Genomic DNA, 18,452 nt, shown 5'->3' on the forward strand with positions numbered 1-18,452 from the left:
GGAACCCCTGGGAGAAATGAACGCAGAGGAAGGACAGAGAATCTATTGGGTCTGGAATCCATGAACCAGTATTTTCACTGTGCCTCAGGATAACCAGCCCTGGCTGGGAACGTTGTATTCTGTTCTTGGGACATTGACAAATGATAAGCTGAAGAGGAGGAACTGGGTACCAATAGTCCCAGAAAGTGATATTCTGGGAACCAAGAGGAAAATCTCTGCTTTCAGATGGCTATTAGAGCCAGCAGGCTGCAACCACAGGGTGGAAAATTTCAGGAAGGCAGATTTCTACCTCCCATCAGAAAACCTTTCCAAGGACCGCAGCTACTACAGAAGGATGACCCCAGTACCATTCCAGCTGCTGCTCCCCAACTCGTCTTTCAGACTTTATGGACTGCTAATAATTCAATATTCGGTTTCAGATCCGAAAGAAAGGACTGCATTTGCAGGGTGACATTTCCATGGCATCATGCTAGGTGCTGCTCTCTGGGGCATCCCTTGCCAGCAAGGGATAGTGGAGTAGACACAGCTGGGCTTCTGGGAACACAGAGTTTTCAGTCTGGAGCCTCAGAGAAAAATCTAAGAGAGATGAATTCTCAGCTGAGGCTTAAAATTGGGAGAATTTGCAGAAAAAAGCTGGACTGGGCTTCCCAGGCAGAGGAGACGGCTTGAGCAGAGGAGCAGAGGGAGGAAGCAACAAGGATTGGCAGAGGAGCTGCAAGCAGTTTGGGGAGGGGGTGGCCTGCAATAAGGCTGCACAGGAGAGTTCTTGAGCTTTGCCAGTATTAAACGGGTCACAGGAAATAAAGTGCTAGAGCAGGAGTGGGATAGAGTAAAACAAACTGAGTACAGAGCTCCACTGTGCTCTGGGAGAGACACGGCCCACGTTTTTGCAGTTAACAATATAAAGCGAGGGTGGAGACCATGGTCTAACCACGGAGGAGACCATTAGATGCCCCGTGACCCACTGTATTCATTTGGCAAGTACCTCTCTGGGCCCACACCTCCCCCTGCCCCATCTTCAATGGGCTCTAAGCGCGTGCAGCGTAAAGGACAAGACGAGGTAAGAGTCCGTAGGCGGGGACTCCGGAGGCGTGGCGTAGCTGGGGAAATAGTTTTCTTGGCCGAGTCTTAACCAGTAAGAACTCGGACAAGGGGGTAGGGGCGGGAGGGAGGCAAGAGCTTTGAACACCAGTTACGCATGCGCATCGAAGGCGGTCGGCATCCTGCGCATGCGTGCACGGACCCGGCAGGCTGCCAACTGCGCAGGCGCTCATGGTTGGCGGGACTTTCAGAAGCCGCGGCAGCCTTGGGGTCGCAGATAGCTGTCAGCGCTCCAGGCCGGAGAGGAGCGGCTGCGGTGGTACAGGATGTCGAAGCTCGACCCTTGACCGCGAAGAGTGATTTGCATGCTCGTATCTCCGGGACGGAGTTTGCGGGCTGGCCCGGCGTCATCCGGAAGTCGCAGACCTTTCCGTGGACGCTGTTTGGCTTATCCCAGTAGCGGCTCCTTGGCATCAGACCTCTCCGCCCAGCCCAGACCGGTCGCCGCCCCCAGACAGAGGGGACCGAGGGATTCAGGGCGTTGCGGCCTCCTCTAGGTGAGAGGAATCCCAAACTCGGGCTGCGCCTCTCTCTTGGGGCCTGTGCAGAACGGTGTTTGAAGGCTGGGGGTGGGTCACAGGCCTGGGTTCGAATTCCACGTGCGCCCCCGCACCCCGGGATTGGACCTAGTGGGCCGAGCTTTTGCTCCTTTGAACCTCAGTTCCCCGATCTGTACGGAGAAATAATGATAGTATTTCCAGAGCTGTGGAAAGGATTCTGTGGGATAATGAGATAATGATGCAAATAAAACGCCTGCGTACATATATACACAGATCGTGGCATATAGTAAGCGCTTACCAAGCCGCTTAACAAATGACCTTTCTTGTTATTATCCAAGCTTGAATCTGTAATACAGCCCTGATTGTGGGGATCTAGATCCTTGACCTCCCCACCCTTGTTCTGTAACTTTTCCCGTTCTGTCCCTCCCTATATATTCATTTCTCTTTAATTAGAGTCCCTCCCCCTCAAACAGATTTCTGCTGGGAGGGAGGGGTAAGCCTTGAATATGCAGAGATGCCTCTGTCATGTCCTTCCTTGCTTTCTTCCAGTCAGTTGTCTGTGACAGCCACTAGGAATACAAATACAGTCTGGCTGGGGAGACACACCTAAACACACTTTACAGTGCTAGGAAAACTAAGAGGTGGAACAACCAACTTTGTCTAGAGAAGTGGCTGGAAAGCTTCGCATTTAGGCTAGGTTGGGAAGGCTGAATAAGTCTTACAGGCAGGGTGTGTGTAGAGATTCAAGAGTGGTGCAGGGAATGGGGGTGACGAGAGAACCGGGATGGGTAGGTTAGGACTAGTTAATGAAAGGTGTCGAATATACTGGAAGAATCTCTGCTGCTGTCTAAAGAAAGGATTGGAGAGGAGAAGGAAGTACTGGATGTTGGAAAACTAGTGGAAAGGCTGTAAGATTATTCTGGGGAGGGGGAGGCAGATGGTAGAAGTTCTGAGATCTGGATTAAACTGAGAACTGGAAGTGGAGAGACTGTTGGAGGTAGGATGGACAGTACTTTGGATGTAGAGATTCTACATAAGAAGGATGATGTGATTTTTCTAGTTTGGAAGACCGTGTAGATCATAATGCCATCTAGGATATGAAGGACTAGTTAAATAATTGGGAAATAAAGGAGGGTGTGTGTTAAGCATACATGAGTATTTCTGACGATGACTTCTGTAGAGATTCAGGTGATGATGGTCTGATAGTCTCTGGAGGAGGTAGATGCGGTGGGACTAGGCTGGGCCTTGTCAGATAGGTAGTATTTCATGGGGCAGAGATGAGCAGGTTGAAAAGGCTGGACAACACAAAGTCTCTTTTGGGGTAGTAAAGCCCCAGCGAGACTGAGGCTGAAATGTGAGGAACAGATCACCTTGTTTTCCTATTTTCAGGGTTCTTCATCCAGGATGACTACAGTAATTAGATCGGAGACCACAGAAGGTAAGTACTGTAGTAAAATGGAGGCCCTCTGGCCTTGGGTTCAGCTTTCTGAGCTATTCACAAATGCTTTCTTGGCTCCTGGTGGATTTGGAATTCCGTATTCACATGTTTACAGAGATGCTTTCTCACTGCTTCCATGATCTGGGGCATACATTTTCTTTTTCCACCTTTTTGCTCAGATGCATTGTTGTGGTGGGTTTGATTTTGTATTCTGACTTTCTCATAACAAGTTCTAGAAGAGGAACCAGTGACATCTAAGACTCATGGTCATCCACTGGAATCGGATCCCATCCCTACGGAAGTGTGTAGCAAATCACCTGCCTCCCTGGAGATGACTCAAGGCGTTTCAGAGGAAAGAATTCACCTTGGCTGTAGCCCTAAAATGAGGGGAAGTTGTGATCTTGGCCAGGAGGAAGGACTTCAGTCCAGGTCCCTTCATTTGTCCCCCCAAGAACAATCTCCCGATCGTCAAGACAAAAGTCAATCTTGGCGGCGAGCAAGTATGAAGGAAATGAGCCGGCGGAAGTCACTGCCTGCCTTTCATCAGGGCATCACAGGTGGGATGCTGTGTATGTAAGACAGGAGTTCCAGCTCAGATAAGAGGCAGTGAGGTATGGCAGAAAGAATGGAGGATTGACTTGGCTCTGCTACTTGTTTTGTGACTGAGCAAATCACGTCACCCCTGTCAACCTCAGTTTCCTCATCTGTAAGAGAGATCCTGAGTACTAATGTCAAACACCTATTAAGTGTTCCATATGATTGCTATCCATGTTAGCAGCTGCCTGTTGTAACCTCCACCATGATCAGAAATTCTAGTTTATAACTGTTCAACACTCACCTCTGCTAGGAGGAGAGGCATTAAAGATTTCTTCTTATGGGTTTCTGTTATTTGCTAAAGTGAAACAGAGGTGGGTGGGTTGCTACCTGATTATAGGCTTTATAACTGAAAATATTTCAGAGGGAGGATGCATGTAAAAATATCTTGGTGAAAGCTAAGTTTTTAAACATGCCATATTTGAATGTGATTTGTGTGAATTTACAATAATAATTACATCTCAGTAAGCATTGAAGTACAAGATTGAATGTGGAAAGTCCAGCACATTTCAGGAAGAGCTTACTAGTTGTATAACCTTAAGCAGATTACTTAAGCTCCTTTGCCTTACAGTCCTTATCAGGAAATGGGATGAAATGATACTTATTTTACAGATTTGTGTGAGAAATGAATTGATAGATAACACAGTTCTTGGCTTATAGTAAGTAAATAACAGCAATGTTAAGGTATTGTGGTTATTTTAAAGATATTAGCTCATTTCCAGATGGCCTGATGTCTAGAAGGAAATCTGGCTAAAAATAGCCATTTAGCATATTGCTGCCACAATTGTGCTCATGCACTTCACTCTGTAGGTGTGCCAAGAAAATAGCAGCAGTTTCCTAAGATTACCCCTATCTTTATCTCTATTCTAGGGCTTGTGGACCTAAAATTCTGAATAGCAGAAAATCACTGATGTAATAAAATTGGTTATCTCCTCGTTATGCTTGGCCATTTGCCAGATTTCTTTGGTTATAGGCAGAAGGTATCCTGTTTTTCTGTACTAACAGCAATGAGAAATAATTAGGAGGCAAAAGAACTAGAAACACAGCCAGCTGAAGCTGGAGGACAAAAATACAGTATCTCAAATTTTCTTTGCTATATAATAATTGATGTTTTTAGAGGGACATAATTGAAAAAGGAAAAAAAAAAACCAGTATCTACATCTTATAGTCATTTGAGGATTCAGTGGCATAATTATGTAAAATTCCCCACCAATTCAGGGGGACTTACCATGTGACCTTGGACAAATTACCTATCATCCAGCCTTTGTGCCTCAGTGTCCTACTTTGTAAAATGGAATTAATAAGCTACTTGCCTTTGGTTTTAATGAGGTGTGCATAACATTTAATGAAATGCTTTTTTATTTATAGCAGGTATTCAACAAATTGCTATTAATATTATTATAAGGTCATTACAGAGAAGCAACATGGCTCTTAGTGGGAAAATACACTTTTTTTGGTGGCAGACTTGGGATTGAATTCTTTTTTTTTTTTTTTAAAGATTTGTTATTTATTTATTTGTCAGAGAGAGAGACAGCAAGCACAGGCAGACAGAGTGGCAGGCAGAGTCAGAGGGAGAAGCAGGCTCCCCGCAGAGCAAGGATCCCGACGTGGGACTCGATCCCAGGACGCCGGATCACAACCTGAGCCGAAGGCAGCCGCTTAACCAACTGAGCCACCCAGGCGTCCCTTGGGATTGAATTCTGGCTCCACCTATATCTGGCCTCCAGCTTCAGTTTTCCCATCTGTAAAATGGAGCTTGTAATTTACAAGACAGTGTATTTAAAGCACACTGGAGTAGCACCTGGCTGACTTACTCCATAGAGCATGTGACTTTTTAGTAAGATTTTATTTATTTATTTCAAAGAGATAGAGACAGAAACAGAGCATGAGCTGGGGTGGGGAGGAAGAGGGAGAAGCAGACCCTCCGCTGGACAGGGTGCCCTACGTGGGGCTCCATCCCAGGACCCTGAGATCCTGACCTGAGCCGAAAGCAGATGTTTAACTGACTGAGCTACCCAGGGCGCCCCAAGCATGCAACTCTTGATCTCAGGGTCCTAAGCTCAAGCCCCACCTTGGGCATGGAACCTACTCAAAAAACAAACAAACAAACAAACAAAAAACCCTGCAGTGTCTGTCATAAAGATACTCAAATGTTCCCACCTCCTTTCCTTAAATGCTTAAAATAAAACATCAAAAACAAGTTAAGTGATTTTTTTTTTAAGTTACATTATTTTTATTATTTTTTTAAGGACTTAATTATTTATTTGAAAGAGAGAGCTCGCGTGTGAGCCTCGGCAGGGGCAGAGGCAGAGAAACTCAAGCGAACTTTCGGCTGAGTGGGAAGAGGGTTGCAGGGCTTGATCTCACTACTCTGAGATCCTGACCTAAGCCAAAATCAAGAGCTGAACACTCAAAACGACTGAGCCATCCAAGCACCCCCAAACAGACAAGATTTTAATGTAATCCATAAAAGGTTCATAATAACTTTTTAAAGTTAGTACATTAAACTGATAAATTTCATTTTTTGGTGATTCAAAAAAAATTAGATAAACTTTTTATGAGTTCTCCTTTTAAGTAGAAAATGCTGCCTAGGAATTCTTGCCTGAAGTTAGACCCCATCAAGAGGGAGGGCAATTTTTAGTTTTTTTTACTTTATTGTGTTAGTATCTAGCTCCTTACATGTGGTGATATTTTATGTTAGAGCTCAGCAGATCCATCAGTGGCAACTTAACAGAAAGCAAACGGCTGGTCGCTCTCCTGCTTTCCAGTTTCCAGGTAAGATTCTTGGGATTGAGAAATGCTTTCTTTTTCTATTCCTTTCTCTTTTTCTTTTTCCTTTTTTAAACTGTTGCTGTGACAGCTCCAAAGAGAGATCAGTATTGTGTGATATATCAATTAAGATTAAAAGAAGTTTCTTTCTAGGTGGGATTAATTTAAAAGCCACATTTAATCCCAGCAGCAGCTGATTTTTCTCTCTGGACTAGGCCTTCTACCAGTCCCACTGGTGCTTTTGCTGCTGCTAACTGAGCACCTGAGAGTCAGAGATGTCCTCAGTCTAGTATGTTTTGCCCATTGGCAGCAAATGATGGGAATTTAAAGTGGGTGAAAGTCAGTATCTAAGTTAAAGCATACATTTGAGGTCTGACTATCTACTGATTGGGAATTATATGGCTAACTGGCAATTACAGCAGTTTAGAGAAGTCATTTGTGTTACTTAAATGACCATGTTTCTCTGAAATAAAAATCAGAATGTATAGCCTGAGCAAGGAGGTTTTTCCTGATCTACTTATTTGTTTATATGAAAACTCTTAGGTATAAAAATTAAATCATGTTTACTTTGACATTGATGAAACATGAAATTATGTGAACTCAAGACTGGCCTGGAAAATCATGGTGGTTGTACTGAAAATGCTTTCCTTTATTTAGTTCTCTGTTGGGAAACTTGAACCTTTCCTAAAGGACACTGAGGGCTTCAGTCTTGAAAGTTTTAGAGCCAAAGGTAAGTTGCTAAGAATAGATGAGCAAGCTTTGGCCTTTGACTTTACCTTCAGTTGAAGCCCCACTTTGAGGAGCGCCATTTATAGGAGCTGCTGGCTTACAAAACCAGCCCCCCCCATATCTTAGAATTGTGTTTAAAGAAGTAAGAATATATACTTATGACATTCAGAAAGTAGAAAAGTGAAAAGTAAGCCTGCCTCCCACCCCAAGCCAGTCCAACTCCTCTCTGCCGATTCCACCACAGCCACCAGCTTCCTGTGGATTACTATAGAAGTCTTACTGCATTTACAACATTTTTACATGCATACCAAATGAACATATACTCTCTGTACTGTTCTTTACCATATCTTTTTTAAAAGATTTATTAATTAATTTTATTTTTTTTTATTCTTTTTTTTTTAAGATTTTATTTATTTATTAGACAGAAATCACAAGTAGTGAGAGAGGCAGGCAGAGAGAGAGGGGGAAGCAGGCTCACTGCTGAGCAGAGAGCCTGATGTGGGGCTCGATCCCAGGACCCTGAGATCATGACCTGAGCCGAGGCAAAGGCTTAACCCACTGAGCCACCCAGGCGCCTTATTTATTAATTTTAGAGAGGGTAGGGGGGAGGGATTGGGGGAGGGGCAAAGGATGAGGGAGAGAGAAACTCAAGCAGACTCCGTGCTGAGTGGGGAACCTGATGCGGGACTCCATCTCATGACTGTGAGATCATGACCTGAGCTGAAGCCAAGAGTCAGACGTTCAGCTGACTGTGCCACGCAGGCGCCCCTTGTTTTATTTATTTATTTTATTTATTTGATTGTTTGAGAGAGTGAGCAAGAGAGGAGCATGAGCGGTAGTTAGAGGCAGAGGGAAGTGGAGAAGCAAAATCTCCTGCTGAGCAGGGAGCCTGATGTGGGGCTCAATCCCAGGACCCTGGGATCATGACCTGAGGCCAGGGGCAGATGCTTAACTAACTGAGCCACCCAGGCACTTCTTGTCTTTTTTTTTTTTTTTTTTTTTTTTTTAAAGCCAATTTGTCTTGCACATGTTCCATATTGCACATATAGAACTGTCTTGAGACATTTTAGTAGCCATATGATATTTCATTTTATAAATGTTCCATATGTGATTTAACCAGTTCTTTCCTGATGGGCTTTTAGGGTTGTTTCCAGTATTTTGCTATTATAATAAATAGGGTAGTGAATGCCTTTTTACACAAGCCTTTTGTCATATACACAAGTAAAAATAAGATAAATTTCTAGAATTTGAATTACATAGATCAAGTGAAATGTGAGAAATTACCAGATTGCTTTCCAGAAAGTTATATCAGTGGTGCCTGGGTGGCTCAGTGGGTTAAGCCTCTGCCTTCGGCTTAGGTCATGATCTCAGGGTCCTGGGATCGAGCCCTGCATCGGGCTCTCTGCTCAGCAGGCCTGCTTTGCCCTCTCTCTCTGCCTGCCTCTCTACCTACTTGTGATCTCTCTCTGTTAAATAAATAAATAAAATCTTTAAAAAAAGGTCGTATCAGTTTATTCTCTTACCAGCAATATATGCAAGTACCTTTTTCATGCTCACAACAGTTTTAGCAAACAATTCAAATTTTTTACTGTTTGATTGGTGATAAAAAGTGTTTTCCAGTTTTAATCTGTTCCATTTTCTTTTCTTTTTTTTTTTTTTTAAGATTTTATTTATTTATTTGACAGAGATTACAAGTAGGCAGAGAGGCAGTCAGGGAGAGAGGAAGAAGCAGGTTCCCCGCTGAGCAGAGAGCCCGATGTGGGGCTCGATCTCAGGACCCCGAGACCACGACCTGAGCGGAAGGGAGAGGCTTTAACCCACTTGGCCACCCAGGCGCCCATCCATTTTCTTTCAAAGGGGATAAGCACTTTTTCATATTTTTAGAACCACTTGTACTTCATTTTCTGTGTATGTTTGTATCCTTTGTTCATTTTTTAAAAAAGATTTTATTTGTTTATTTAACAGAGAGATACACAGGGAGAGAAAGAACACAAGCAGGGGGAGGGGGAGAGGGAGAAACAGGTTTCCAACAGAGCAAGAAGCCTGATGCGGAGCTTGATCCCAGGACCCTGGGGTCATGACCCGAACCAAAGGCAGACGCTTAACGACTGAGCCACCCAGGCACCCCTGTTCTTTTTTTTTTTTTTTTTTAATCCAAAATGTGTTGATTGGGATGGTTTTCCCCTCATCTTGATTCAGGATGCTTTTAGCCCTGCTTCTGTCTGAAGGACATCCTTCTTTTAAGCCTTGCTTTTCCTCCCATAGGCTGGCAAAGGACAGTGGCGCAGCCAACACACAAAACTACTGTTTTTGCATGGCTAAAAATGGTGTGATTTTGTAGCATCCTGGGCACTTCACACCCGTGAAGTAGGAGTTAGGGCTCTGTGCCAGGCACTTCTTGTGCTTCCTTTTCTCTTCCGGGATGGGTGGAGGAGGTTCTTGGAGAGGGGATGTTCTTGTGGGGAGGTCGACACTGCTGGAAAGACTCCTTTTCTCATTTTTGAAAATTGGGATGTTGGCTTTTTTTTACATCAGTTTGTAGGAACTCTTTATACATCAGGGAAATTAGCTGTTCCTCTCTGATATAAATTACAAATATTCTTAGGAGTCCATTTCTAACTTTCTAGGAGGTAGCTTTTACAGTGTAACTATGTAATCATCCAGGGTCAGAAATATTCAGTGTTACCCACTTAAAAGACTTGGAAAATAGGGGTGTCTGGGTGGCTCAGTGGGTTAAGCGTCTGCCTTTGGCTCAGGTCATGATCTTCAGGTCCTGGGATCGAGCCCCACATCAGGCTCCCTGCTCAGTGGGGAGTCTGCTCCCCTCCCCCCTGCCTGCCTCTCCACCTACTTGTGATCTCTGTCAAATAAATAAATAAAAGCTTTAAAAAAAAAAAAAAGACATAGAAATATATGAAATCAGACTGTTGTTTATCTCGGTGTTAGACCATCACCATAATTAAAGTAGATAGGATAGCTGTTCAACATCTGCTTTCCCCTCTGCATTTCTCACCTGAGTGCAATTGCAGATCCTTCCAAGTCAAAGCAGAGACCTGTTTTTACCTTATGCCCATAATTCTTTATTCTCCTTTAACATTTTTCATTACGCCCCTGCCTATTGCCTGATTTCTGTAATATGTTCTCTCTTTCAGTGCCAGCAGTTGAAATTTCTTGAGTTAAATGTCAGTACATGTATAACTTGTAGTTTTCACCAGTCAAGTATAAAAAACACTATCATAAATGTCATAAAGAGGAGTTGTCTTCCATTTTATCTATACCTACTCAAGTAAAAAGATAAAATCTTTCTGCATATTTATACTACTACTTTGAATGGGTAAGAGGACCAGAATGTAACAGGGGACCCTAGAGCTGAGACCACCTTGAGTATATGTTGTCAGCAGCTTGCTGTGTAAATTCATACTCTTTTTATTTTATAATATGTTTTTTCCCCCCTCTAGCATCTTCTCTTTCTGAGGAATTGAAACATTTTGCAGAGAGCCTGGAAAGTAATGGAACTCTACAAAAATGTTTTGAAGATTCAGAAAGGTATGTGCATTTCCCCTTCTGTCCCAAATTATAACTTAATTACGACTTTTCATTATAATTTGTTGTTTATTCACTCAAACATTATCCAGCATCTTCTACACACCAGGCTCTTCTAGATGCTAGAGATAAAATGATAAGTCAAGCAAGGTCTTTCTTATATGTTTTAACAGGAGAGACAAACAGATACATAGAAAATAAGGATTTCAGTTAGTGATGATCTAAGAAGTTAGTAACTGTGGTAGTGACTTGATAGAGTGGACAACTCTAGTTAGTGTTCAGAGAAAATCTGTAAGACCCAAGTGGTGGGAAGGAACCAGCCATGGAAAGATGAGAGGAAAAGCATTGTTCAAATCTTTGCTGGAAATGCAAGTTGGTGATAAACTTATGTTCTTCAGCTATTGGCAAGGAAGAATATTAGAAGTTTTTAAATCTCAGTCTCAAACTGGTAGTTCCTCAATGGGGGCAGGGCCTAACTCTCTAGTTCCTGCCTTGCAACAAATCATGTCACTTGGGCCTACCTTATAAAACTTTTTAGTTTTATTTATAATGGCAAATATTTCACAAATGTCTGCTTTCCCACAGATTGTTAGAATTACAATTGCTATCCAGGAAATGAAAAATATGTTGGCTCGACATAGTATCTCTTTTAATGCAGTGTATTTTAGCTACCAGCTGCTGCATCTCATCCAAAGATAATAGAGGCTGTGTGTCACAGGCCTTGGTAGAGAAAAATGGAAAGTGGAACAACTAACTTGTTTTTACCAGGTAGAGTACCAAGTACATCTGCAGAATATTGGCATTTTCAGTGCCTGCTTCTTTTCCGTTAGCATTAGTCAACCAACTGAGCTGAGCCATTGGTGTAAGTAAACATAATCCCTCTCCACTGATAGCATCATTTTGAGGGGGAAGAAAATATGGTCATATACAAAAGTATTGTTGGGCCTTAAAAGATGACTCAAAAATGATGTGAACAAGGGCACCTGGACAGCTCAGTCAGTTGAGCATCCAGCTCTTGGATTCCACTCAGGACCTGATCTCATGACTTGTGAGATCAAGCCCTGAGTTGGGCTCCATCCTCAGAGGGAGTCTGCTTGGATATTCTCTCTGTCCCTTCCTCCGCTCACGCTTTTTTCTCACTTTCTCTCAAATAAATAAATCTTTAAAAAAAAAGAAAAATGGTGTGATTTTTGGAGGTGGGAAATTCCAGATGTTTGAGTTTCAGGCTGAGTGAGATTATATGGGGTAGAATAGGTAGAAGAGAAAGGCAACAATTAGTATCAAAATTAATGAGCTCGTTGGAGCCCAAACAGGCTCAAGTGCCAGGTTAAAGAGTTTTGACTTATTTTGAATGCAGTCAAGAGTTACAGAGTTTTTTAGGCAAGGAAAATAAAATTAAGGAATATTTTAGGGAAAGATAATCTGGCTAAAGGTGAATTGGAATCAATGAGAGAAATAGAAAATAAAGAGACCATCGAGAAAACTGTTACCTAGTGCAAAAATGAGATAGAGGCCAAGAATAAATGTTTGTTGAAAGATGAATTCTGAACATTTTATACTACCATCAAAATTATGTAAGGCATCTTATTAAAGCAAGTGCCCTTGAAACATTTATGTTGACCTTACAATCCTATCTGTATTCCAGAAAAGCATCAGATTTGTCTCTGGAAACATCAGTGGCTGAGATGAAGGAATACATAACAAAGTAAGTGAAAATGAGTGATGCTTTGTTGGAAAATCTAAATTTATCTGGGAAAATAACTAGGTCTGGAAAAAATGAATAGTAAATATCCCATTCAGAGTCTCAATATTAGTGTGTCAACACTAGAATTTAGAAAGCTACATATTGGGATCTTGTGGGCTCTACTCATTGCCAGTTTCATACAGTGGACTTGAGGGAATAAGGATGTTAATTTGATTTTAAGAACTCATGTTTGATTTGATTAGATTAATATCCTCTGAATTAGTTGAGCTTTTTAATCCTTGAATGACCTTTTTACTCACATCTTAGAGCCAGAGTAGACACCTAATGTACTTATTGATGCCCTGAATGAGTCCAAATGAGATGATTGAAAAGTAACTGATATTGTTTTCTTGATTCTATAGATTTTCTTTAGAACGTCAGTCTTGGGATCAGCTCTTACAGCACTACCAGAAGGAGGCTGAAGATACCATATCCAGGTTAGATTAATGATTGGAAATAGGAAGCTATCTTTTACCTTATGGAATTTGATTTTCTTTTTAAAGATTTTTAATTTACATATTTTGCAGACAGAGCAGTGAGAGGGAGAATATAAGCAGAGAGGGTGGGAGAGGGAGAAGCAGGCTTCCTGCAGAGCAGGGAGCTCGGCGCAGGGCTCTATCCCAGGACCCTGGGATCATGACCTGAGCCAAAGTCAGATGTCGAAGGACTGAGCCACCCAGATGCCCTGGAATTTGATTTGAATCAATTTCAATTCTCTTAGCATAAATTGAAAGATGAGTCCTTTCTCATAGGCCAAATAACTCATTAAAGCTCTATAAAATGTGTATTAACACTCTAGGACTATAAACGGAGAGTTGGGGGAAGGGGACGAAGAATGGGTGGCTCTGTTTTCAGTCAACAGAATTGCTTCTGTTCAGTGTCCTTGGCTGCTGTTCCATATCTTCGGGGCGACAGACTCATCTCTGCCCTGTACCAGGGCACCTAGGGTTGAGCTAAAATCTTGGTCATGGCACATCAGTTTACACGTGGCCTTCAAGCTGCAGGTATGGGAGAGAACCCTGGCCAGGTCCTTCGTAGAAGTGCAAAGACATGAAAGGGGGTGATGAGATAGGGTGTACAGGAGAGAGAGGATCTTTGGGTCCCAAAGACTTAAGAAAATGGGAAAGTGCTAGACTTAGATTTAGTTGGCCATGTAAGCCGGTGATTTTAAACTTATTTTTCCCCAACAGAATCTCAGCTGGAAACCCAAATATAATATGTTACCTAAAGCCTTAACTGCAAAAGTAGCAGCAGAGAGGTGCTTTCAGGAACATGGTCTGAAAATTTCCGCAGTCCGGGCACTGATGGTTATCAGTTACTTTATTTGCCCCTTACATGGTCCTCTTATGAAGTTAGGTTAAGTATAAGATGGCAGTTTCAGAATAAAAACTTTTGATGTGGCATAGTTTACTGGTTAAGAGGAATGCGTCTAGAAGCAGATTGTCTCTGTTCAAATACCAATTACTCCTTCATTTTGTGTTCTTGGGCAAGCTACTTTATCACTAAGCTTGGAGTTCCTCTTGAAAATGGGGATAATATTAGTATCTATCTCACTGGGTTATTATGAGTGTTAACAAAATGGAACGTGTTTAGCAGGGTCTGGCAGTCAGGAAATTGTAGGAGTGGTTGTTGTTAAAGAGTCCTCGGTTTTCATGAACTCTCCATATTCAGTTATTACAGATAATTGAGGTGGCCCAGCACTTTTCTTAAGAAGAGATGATAGACATAGATTTCAGGAAAGCAAGTTTTGGCTTTACTATACCTCAACATGTACTCCTTTTTGTAAATGGACCTTAACGTTAGGTGGAATCAACTGATGTGAAGGTTCTAGCATTTCCTGGAGTCCAGTGGTATAAGTATGTTAATACTGGCATAATAATTTCAGAACCCTCTTATTAATAAGATAGGCTACTCTGATAGTAGAGCGGAAGAATATTGGTTCTGGTTATTGGAGATTTTTTCCCCTAGGTTGTCTTACATATATTCCCCCCGAAAATGATTATAAAAACTCCTTGAGGGGTACATGGGTGGCTCAGTCTGTTAAGCTTCTGCCTTTGGCTCAGGTCATGATCTCAGGGTCCCGGGATTGAGCCCTGCTCAGTGGGGAGTCTGCTTCTCCTTCTCCCTCTCTCCTCTGTTTGTGCTCTCTCTCTCACATAAGTAAAAAAAAAAAAAAAAAACAAACACCTTTAAAATTCCTTGCGGGGTGCCTGGATGGCTCAGTGGGTTAAGCCTCTACCTTAGGCTCAGATCATGATCTGAGGGTCCTGGGATCAAGCCCTGCGTCGGGCTCTCTGCTCGACAGGGAGCCTGCTCCCTGCCCCCCGACCCCCCCCCCCCCCGCCTCTCTGCCTACTTGTGATCTCTCTATATCAAATAAATAAAAATCTTTAAGAGAAAAAAAAAAATTCCTTGCTCTTTTTTTTTTTTTTCCCCTCCAGAGGATCAGCTGAAAACAAAGTTACTGAAGTTGAAGTCGAACCTGCAACATATCTTGGATCTTCCCAGAGTGAAGTCCTTAATACAAAGCCTGACTACCAAAAGATATTGCAGAACCAGAACAAAGTCTTCGATTATATGGAGTTGGTGGTGAGTGGACTCATGTTAATTTGGTTATTTAGCTTTGCTATGTTGTCCTTGGAAATGTAAGAGACCTTGAGAATATATGTAATGAGATAAGTATATTCAGCTCTACCTTGGGGAAACATGGAGAAACAATAAAAAAATAAATATGTGGTGATAAGAGCTAATAAAAGAGAGTAAAGGAGTTGGTGTACAGGAAGGGCGGCAAGTTTCTGTATAGAGCAGTTGATGGAGCCTTTTTTTTTTTTTTTTTTTAAGATTTTATTTATTCATTTGACAGAGCACAAGCAAGGGGCAGCAGTAGGCAGAGGGAGAGGGAGAAGCAGGCTACCCCAGGGCAGGGAGCCCAACGCAAGGTTTGATCCCAAGACCCCAGGATCACAACCCAAGCTGAAGGCAGATCCTTAACTGACTGAGCCACCCAGGCACCCCTCTACAGTACCATTTTAACAGAGACTTGAAAGAAATGAGGAAGTGAGATATGAGGACATTTGGGAGAATATTATTGTATCACTCCCAAATATTGACAGGAAGCAGATGCACTTGATAAAGGCTAAGTGAAGGAGTGATATATAAAGTATGGGTATTGAGGAAATCACAAGGATTGGTGAAGTAACCTGGGACTCAGAGGCAGCTGAACTCTTACTAGCCCTGGGCCTGGAGGATGGAGGGGAGGAACAGTCACTGTGATACCAGAGGAAGAAAGTCATATAGTGGGCTGCTTTGAGAGAGCCATGACCTTCAGTTGAGAGAACTAACTCAAGACAACCCTTTCAGCAAGCCTGCATAAAAATACCCCAAATTCATTAAGTTCCCTCCCACTTGGGCTCCATCTTGGCTATACCTGCCCAGACACCCGAGGACAAGGAATCCTGTTTGAGTTTATGCATGGCAGCCTCCCAGAGCATAGAGCAGCATGGAGAAGTGCAGAGTGTGAATCTGGAGGAGCAAACACAATGTGTGGCACAAGCATTCCAGGTTAAAAAGATAGCAGAGGCAAAGCTCCTGAGTTGGAGCTTGCCTGTCCTTTTTTGAGGAACGTCAAGGACCCTTACAGCTCACAGCTGTCTTTCTTGTGCAGATGGACGAATTGCAAGGCTCAATGAAGCAGCTGCATGCTTTTATGGATGAAAGTACCCAGTGTCTCCAGAAGGTGTCAGTACAGCTCGGTGAGTGTGTGTCTTCTGGGGACTAGAGCTTGTACTATTTTATATATAATAGCCCTTCAGATACAAACTGACCTCCAAAGCATATGGTCTCAGAGAATAAAGCCTGTATGAGAAGATTTCTTTTTCTCCCCTCACAATATTATTATGCTGTGGGTACTCAAAGTTAATGGGAAATTTCTAGTTGTGAATTCCACAATAACACAGTAGACTAAAAATGAAATCCCCACAACCCGTGTTGTTTTAGTAAATCTAAGCTTTTAAATACCCATTGCCATTTTCCTTTTCATTCTTCAAGGATTCACTAAGTGACACTGACATTACTTCCCTGTTGCTTTTCCTTGGCCTCCTCCAGCCCTAAATTATTTGCTATATATTCCTTCATTTTCTCATTACATTTTATTATGGTTGTGGTTGCAGCTGGCTTTCCTACCAGACTGCCATCTCCTTGAGGACAAAGACTTTCTTGTCACTGTAATGCCCTTCAGTGTCTGACACAGTGTCCATACAAGTTTTCAATAAATGTTATTTTGAATTCAGTTGAAATTTAATTCTGTCTTTCCTCTGCAGGGAAGAGAAGCACACAACAATTAGACCCTTCACCAGCTCGAAAACTCCTTAAGCTTCAGCTACGGAACCCACCTACCACACATTGCTCTAGGTCTTGTCAGTGACTTCATGTAGTTTTCCTGCACAAGGTGCTCCAGAGGAGAGAAATCGGAAGAGTGCCTGAGCACTTCGCAACTGCATGGCAGTCTGAGCTGGTGATAGCCGCCCTGTTGCCTTTGAGGATTATTGGCTGAATGTAGAGCCCTGCAGTTTGTTTTTTGTTGTTTTTGTTTTTTCAAAAAGTGACAGAATTTATGCATCTGTAAGAGTGTAGCATAGATACTTTTTCCAAGAATGTGCACAATGCTTGCAACTTCTATAGTGGAATGACCTTGAGAACTAGTAGCCCATTCTTTTAAATATCCTTCCTGGTCAGCAATCTTCATCTTGTGAAGATGGTTTTTAGGTTTTGAAACAATCCAAGCCATTTAGGACCAGATCCAGGGAAACATTTTAGGGGTCAGGTTGGGTTCTGGTAGTAAAGGAATGGGACTGATTTTGTAGTATGGCCCTGAAGGTGATTTTTGGTAGAGGAATTTTGAGTGTTGTTTGCATCATGTAGATAAACATGTATCACTTTACATGATGTCCAAATTGAAGGAAATACATACTCATTCTCTATCCTGTTGTCTACAGTGTGTGTTAGGTTTTAATATTGAGTTGATATCCTAAATCCTGGGTTCATGGAAGGAAAGGCTAAGTACTGTTTTTCATTGTTCTATTTTTAATAATTTGCACTATAAAATTGCATATTATTAAATGCTTCCTTTGTCTTTGTGTATACTTTGAGCATATAAAAAAAATTTTTTTTTAAGATTTTATTTATTTATTTGACAGATCACAAGTAGGCAGAGAGAGAGGGAGCAGCAGGCTCCCTGCTGAGCAGAGAGCCCCATGCGGGGCTTGATCCCAGGACCCTGAGATCATGACCCGAGCCGAAGGCAGAGGCTCAAAAAAAAATTTTTTTTTGAAGATTGGATTTATTTATTTGACAGATAGAGATCACAAGTAGGCAGAGAGGCAGGCAGAGAGAGAGAGGAAGGGAAGCAGGCTCCGTGCTTTGCAGAGAGCCTGATGCAGGGCTTGATCCCAGGACCCCAGGATCATGACCTGAGCTGAAGGCAGAGGCTTTAACCCACTGAGCCACCCAGGCGCCCCTATAAAAAAATTTTTTTTTTTTTTAAAGATTTTATTTGACAGACAGAGATCACAAGCAGGCAGAGAGGCAGGCAGGGAGAGAGAGAGGAGGAAGTAGGCTCCCTGCTGAGCAGAGAGCCAGATGGGGGGCTGGATCCCAGGACCCTGGGATCATGACCTGAGCCGAAGGCAGAGGTTTTAACCCACTGAGCCACCCAGGCACCCTTATAAAAAAATTTTTTAAGGCAGTGTGGGCTTAGCAGAAAATAACATTCTTTGCCAAGATGCTGAAGTGAACAGTCGTGTGGAAATATGCCTAGCATTAATTACCAGGAAAACACCAACTAATTTATTGTTAATATTGTTATTCTCTGATCCTCCTAATACCTAATACCCAGTCATAATCTTAAGTCTTAAACCTTGGCCTAAGTACCAATTAGTGAAAGGTGATATCTCCTTCCTTTGACCTACATTTCTTTCTTTCTTTCTTTCTTTTTTTTTTAGAGATTTTATTTATTTGACAGAAGGAGAAAATGAAG

General features: G+C 42.3%; 1 protein-coding gene and 1 pseudogene across 2 annotated transcripts; one reads left to right on the forward strand and one right to left on the reverse strand.

The window, feature by feature from the left end:
• Window positions 1-1,220: 1,220 nt before the first annotated feature.
• Window positions 1,221-17,538, forward strand: DSN1 (DSN1 component of MIS12 kinetochore complex). Of its 2 annotated transcripts, XM_059133297.1 has the most exons (11): window positions 1,222-1,598; window positions 2,991-3,039; window positions 3,270-3,596; window positions 6,335-6,408; window positions 7,060-7,132; window positions 10,590-10,677; window positions 12,320-12,379; window positions 12,781-12,855; window positions 14,860-15,007; window positions 16,083-16,170; window positions 16,738-17,538. In XM_059133297.1, the coding sequence occupies exons 2-11, from the start codon at window positions 3,006-3,008 to the stop codon at window positions 16,839-16,841; spliced, it is 1,071 nt and encodes a 356-aa protein (XP_058989280.1). In that variant the 5' UTR covers window positions 1,222-1,598; window positions 2,991-3,005; the 3' UTR covers window positions 16,842-17,538. The 2 variants fall into 2 exon arrangements, with proteins under 2 accessions (XP_058989281.1, XP_058989280.1); XM_059133298.1 differs by lacking the exon at window positions 3,270-3,596 and having other exon boundaries at window positions 1,221-1,598.
• LOC131807684 (small ribosomal subunit protein eS27-like) lies at window positions 9,338-9,629 on the reverse strand (annotated as a pseudogene).
• Window positions 17,539-18,452: the final 914 nt, after the last annotated feature.

This window comes from Mustela lutreola, chromosome 9 (genome assembly GCF_030435805.1).
Source record: "Mustela lutreola isolate mMusLut2 chromosome 9, mMusLut2.pri, whole genome shotgun sequence".
Classification (NCBI taxonomy): Eukaryota; Metazoa; Chordata; class Mammalia; order Carnivora; family Mustelidae; genus Mustela; species Mustela lutreola.

Excerpts from the sequence above, each read along its gene's own strand:
- DSN1 (XM_059133297.1), top strand. The coding sequence starts at position 3,006 with ATGACTACAGTAATTAGATCGGAGACCACAGAAG. Across the intron at positions 3,597-6,334 it reads CTTTCATCAGGGCATCACAG|AGCTCAGCAGATCCATCAGT; the intron begins GTGGGATGCTGT and ends ATTTTATGTTAG. Across the intron at positions 12,856-14,859 it reads GCTGAAGATACCATATCCAG|AGGATCAGCTGAAAACAAAG; the intron begins GTTAGATTAATG and ends TTTCCCCTCCAG.